This window comes from Pleuronectes platessa, chromosome 11, assembly GCF_947347685.1.
Source record: "Pleuronectes platessa chromosome 11, fPlePla1.1, whole genome shotgun sequence".
NCBI classification, from domain to species: Eukaryota; Metazoa; Chordata; class Actinopteri; order Pleuronectiformes; family Pleuronectidae; genus Pleuronectes; species Pleuronectes platessa.
Window position 1 is genome coordinate 9,438,564 of NC_070636.1, and position 4,244 is coordinate 9,442,807.

At 47.0% G+C, this 4,244-nt stretch overlaps 1 protein-coding gene across 1 annotated transcript; it reads left to right on the forward strand.

The window, feature by feature from the left end:
• The first annotated feature begins 284 nt into the window (after window positions 1-284).
• LOC128451127 (uncharacterized) lies at window positions 285-2,539 on the forward strand. Its single transcript, XM_053434900.1, has 2 exons — window positions 285-1,964; window positions 2,179-2,539. Exon 1 carries the CDS (start codon window positions 337-339, stop codon window positions 1,960-1,962), a length of 1,626 nt encoding a protein of 541 aa, XP_053290875.1. The 5' UTR covers window positions 285-336; the 3' UTR covers window positions 1,963-1,964; window positions 2,179-2,539.
• The last annotated feature ends 1,705 nt before the right edge of the window (window positions 2,540-4,244 follow it).

The following is a 4,244-nucleotide window of genomic DNA, read 5'->3' on the forward strand; positions in this document are numbered from 1 at the left end:
TTTGGGTCAAATAAAAACAGCACCGATGCTTTCACCATGACTGGCTACAACAACTGGCGCCATGCTCTTGTACGTGGAAAGGGGCTGGGAAGGCACGAGTCCAACAAAGAGCACATGAAGTCAGTGGCATTGTGGAAGGAGAGGCGTACAAGGAGTGTGACTGGTACAGAGATCTCCACACTTGTAAATACAGCACAACTGGAGAGGAACCGCACCTATGTAGCAGCTATTGTTGACATCATTCAATTTATAGCTTTAAACCAGTTGCCTTTTCGTGGCTCAGATGATGCTTTGGATGCAAGAGGTGAGGTGGGCAGTGGCATTTTTCTTGCATTGATGGACTACACCCTTAAAAAGGACAAGGACCTTGCTAGGATTTTTAGCACCATCCCTGCGAATGCCACATACACATCACATCACATCCAAAATGAAATTATTGAAATCATGAGAACAATCATCACAGAGGAAATAGTGAAAGATATAGGAGAGGCTTGGTACACATTAAAGGTTGATGGCACCAAAGATCCCACTGGCTGCGAAAATATATCCATAGTGCTTCGCTACGTGGACACAAGCAACACTGTAAGGGAGCGACTTGTCTCAATGGCCACTACCAAACAATGTGATGCCAAGTCTCTGACTCAGCTGGTTTTGGCACAGTTGAGAGACATTGGGCTAAATACAGCGAAGGTGCTCAGTCAGTGTTACGATGGGGCAAGTGTCATGTCTGGAGTACACGGAGGGATGCAGAAAATCGTGCAGGAAGAATTGCAGAGAGAGGTGCCATACGTACACTGCTTTAATCATCAGTTGCATTTGGTTGTGGTGCACGCCATGTCTTCTGATTTCGCACTGGAAAACTTTTTCAGTGTATGCACCTCACTCTACAAGTACTTCAAGAAACCTACAGTGGCTGCAGTGTACACGGGCGAGAAGTTGAAGAGGTTGCTTGAGCAACGGTGGACAGGCCACCTGGCCACAGTGACGGTGATCCTGAAATCAATTGATAACATTGTCCACTTGCTTCGTGGGATCGAAGGCTCCCAAACCAGTGCAGCAGAGGTGCGAATGGAGGCCACAGGGCTTTTGAAGGCCATTACCCAGCCCAGCTTCCTGTTCATTGCCTGCATGACGCATCAAATATTGAGTTTGCTTGATCCTCCCAACACTGCACTCCAAGCCAAATCCACAGACCTCTACACTGGTGTCAGACTGGTCCAAAGTGCCTTGGCGTGTGTTGAGAAGCTGAGATGTGATACTCAGTTTGACACATTTTGGGAGAAATTCTCTCAAGACAGACAGACCTCAGAACCTCCTGCAGCAGCACCCCCACAGAAACGACCAAGAAATTTGAGCCACTTGAGTGACTATGTGGTGGACACCACAGTTGGTCACCGTCAAAAGGAAGCGGAAGAGAGGACTGGGTGTAAAAGACTGTATTTCAGTACATTGGATGCTGTAGTGGGAGAGATTAAAGCAAGATTCAGCATAAGAAACAGCCAACTGGTGCAGGCCCTCTGCACCTTACACCCAGGGAGTGAAGATTTCCTGAACACAAACAAAGTGAGACCACTGCTTGACCTAACAGGCACAGAGATGAAGGAAGCTGAGTTTGCTGTAGCACAGCAGTTTCTGCAGGACGAAATGGCCAAATCAAATGAAAACTGGACTACACAGGACATTTTGATACGATACTGTGAGCCTCTAGCAGCCATGCCTACTGTGCTAAAAACACTCAAGCTGAGCCTTACCTTCGGTGCATCAACTGCAACATGTGAAAATTCATTTTCAACTCTCAAAAATGTGTTCAGTGAACACAGAAGGAGCATGCTCCACAAAAGAAAAGCCTGTCTCATCCAGATTGCTGTGGAGAAGGACCTCACCAAGAAGTTAACTGGAGAGTGGAAAGAGACGCTGCTAAGAAGATTCAGCACAGCTTCAAGGAGGCTGCAGCTCTTCTGAGGGTAAGAAATATTTTTTGTAATCACATTTCAGATTTTATTGTATCAAGTATTATGTTTATTTTAACATGATTATGTATCCTACACTGCTATAGTTGTTGGGTTATGTTAGTCATTTTATTCTACTGAGGGGGGAATACCTCGTTTGTATTAAATATAATAATGTACAATTTGTTATGTACATAGTTTAACCTTTGACTTTTGACTGTCCAACAAGGATCCTGTGCCCCCTGGTGGATCAAGTGTGCCCCTGTCTTGGAACCTGGGACAGTTTGAGAAAATGGCTGCTGACAGCCTGATGTCTACATACTGGTAGTTGTTACAATTTGAATGACATTGTAAAATTATTTGTTCATATATGTCAACAACAGCTTCTTTTATTAATGTATTAAATGTATTATGTTCATAAGAACCCATATTTCTTTTTATTGTATTTATTTACTGTTATGTTAACTTTAAGAATTATACTGATTACTTTTTGGACAAAGTTCAAAATCTGAAAGTGTTCTTTCCTTGTTCAGCTAAAATCTGTTTTATTTTTAAGTGGCAATGTAAAATTATTTGTTATGTCAAATATCCTGCCCCAATTTATAAAAAATAATCGTTATTTTTGAATTGCAGTCACATGTTTTTTTTTTTGTGTAGAATTCTGTTCTTTTTTACAACTCACACATCACACATATCAAAAACCTATCTCATATTCAAAGCTATCTAAGATATCAATAAGCAAATGTTGCAGCTGAAATGTTCTCCACATCACAAGACATGATATGATACCATCTTTTAAGCACAGTAATTGTTTGTTGTCTCAACATGTCAGTAGAACTACACAGAAGTGCTTGTCTATGGTAGAAAGGCCTGTGTGTAAAAAAGCGAAGTCTGAACTGAAGCTGGGTAGCTGGTTTGTATAGTACTGGTGCACCCCCTGTAATCTCAGATGCACCCCAAGGCATTCTGTTCTGGAACCGGGCCTGCTTGGATATTGAGCTTCTCCTGATTCCACAGGCTCCTCTCTGCCTCCAGCTCTTCCTGGGAGCTGGTCAGTTGTGCTGTGAGGCTGGAGGTCTCCTGCAGGTGTCCTTCTCGAAGTTGGGACTGGTCAATCTCCCACTGACTCACCCGCCTATTCCACAGGCCCCTCTCTATCTCCCGTTGTTCCCGGGAGCTGGTCAGTTGTGCTGTGAGGATGGAGGTCACCTGCAGGTGTCCTTCTCGAAGTCGGGACTCGTCAATCGCCCACTGACTCATCCCCCTATTCCACAGGCCCCCCTCTATCTCCCGTTGTTCCCGGGAGCTGGTCAGTTGTGCTGTGAGGCTGGAGGTCTCCTGCAGGTGTCCTTCTCGAAGTCGGGACTGGTCAATCTCCCACTGACTCACCCGCCTATTCCACAGGCCCCTCTCTATCTCCCGTTGTTCCCGGGAGCTGGTCAGTTGTGCTGTGAGGCTGGAGGTCACCTGCAGGTGTTCTTCTTGGAGTCGGGCTAGTGAAGATCTGACTTCGGAAGTGTCCTCTTCCTCTTCGTCCGCAGCCTGTATGGCGGCCCTGAGGGACTCTTGGATATTGAGCTTCTCCTGATTCCACAGGCTCCTCTCTGCCTCCAGCACTTCCTGGGAGCTGGTCAGTCGTGCTGTGAGGCTGGAGGTCACCTGCAGGTGTCCTTCTCGAAGTCGGGACTGGTCAATCTCCCACTGACTCACCCGCCTATTCCACAGGCCCCTCTCTATCTCCAGTTGTTCCTGGGAGCTGGTCAGTTGTGCTGTGAGGCTGGAGGTCACCTGCAGGTGTTCTTCTTGGAGTCGGGCTAGTGAAGATCTGACTTTGGAGGTGTCCTCTTCCTCTTCGTCCGCAGCCTGTATGGCGGCCCTGAGGGACTCTTGGATATTGAGCTTCTCCTGATTCCACAGGCTCCTCTCTGCCTCCAGCTCTTCCTGGGAGCTGGTCAGTCGTGCTGTGAGGCTGGAGGTCACCTGCAGGTGTCCTTCTCGAAGTCGGGACTGGTCAATCTCCCACTGACTCACCCGCCTATTCCACAGGCCCCTCTCTATCTCCAGTTGTTCCTGGGAGCTGATCAGTGCTGCTATGAGTCTGGAGGTCTCCTGCCGGTGTTCTTCTAGCAGTCGGGACCTCTCACGCTCCCACTGTCTTTCTGAGTGTTCTGCGTCTTTTTTAGCCTGGGCCAGTGCAGATTTCATTTTGGAGATTTCCTCATTCTTTTCGTCCACAGCCTGTGTGGCGGCCCTGAGGGACTCTTCGAGCTCCAATTTTTCCTGAAAACTCAGGCT

Excerpts from the sequence above, each read along its gene's own strand:
- LOC128451127 (XM_053434900.1), top strand. The coding sequence starts at position 337 with ATGGACTACACCCTTAAAAAGGACAAGGACCTTGCTAGGATTTTTAGC.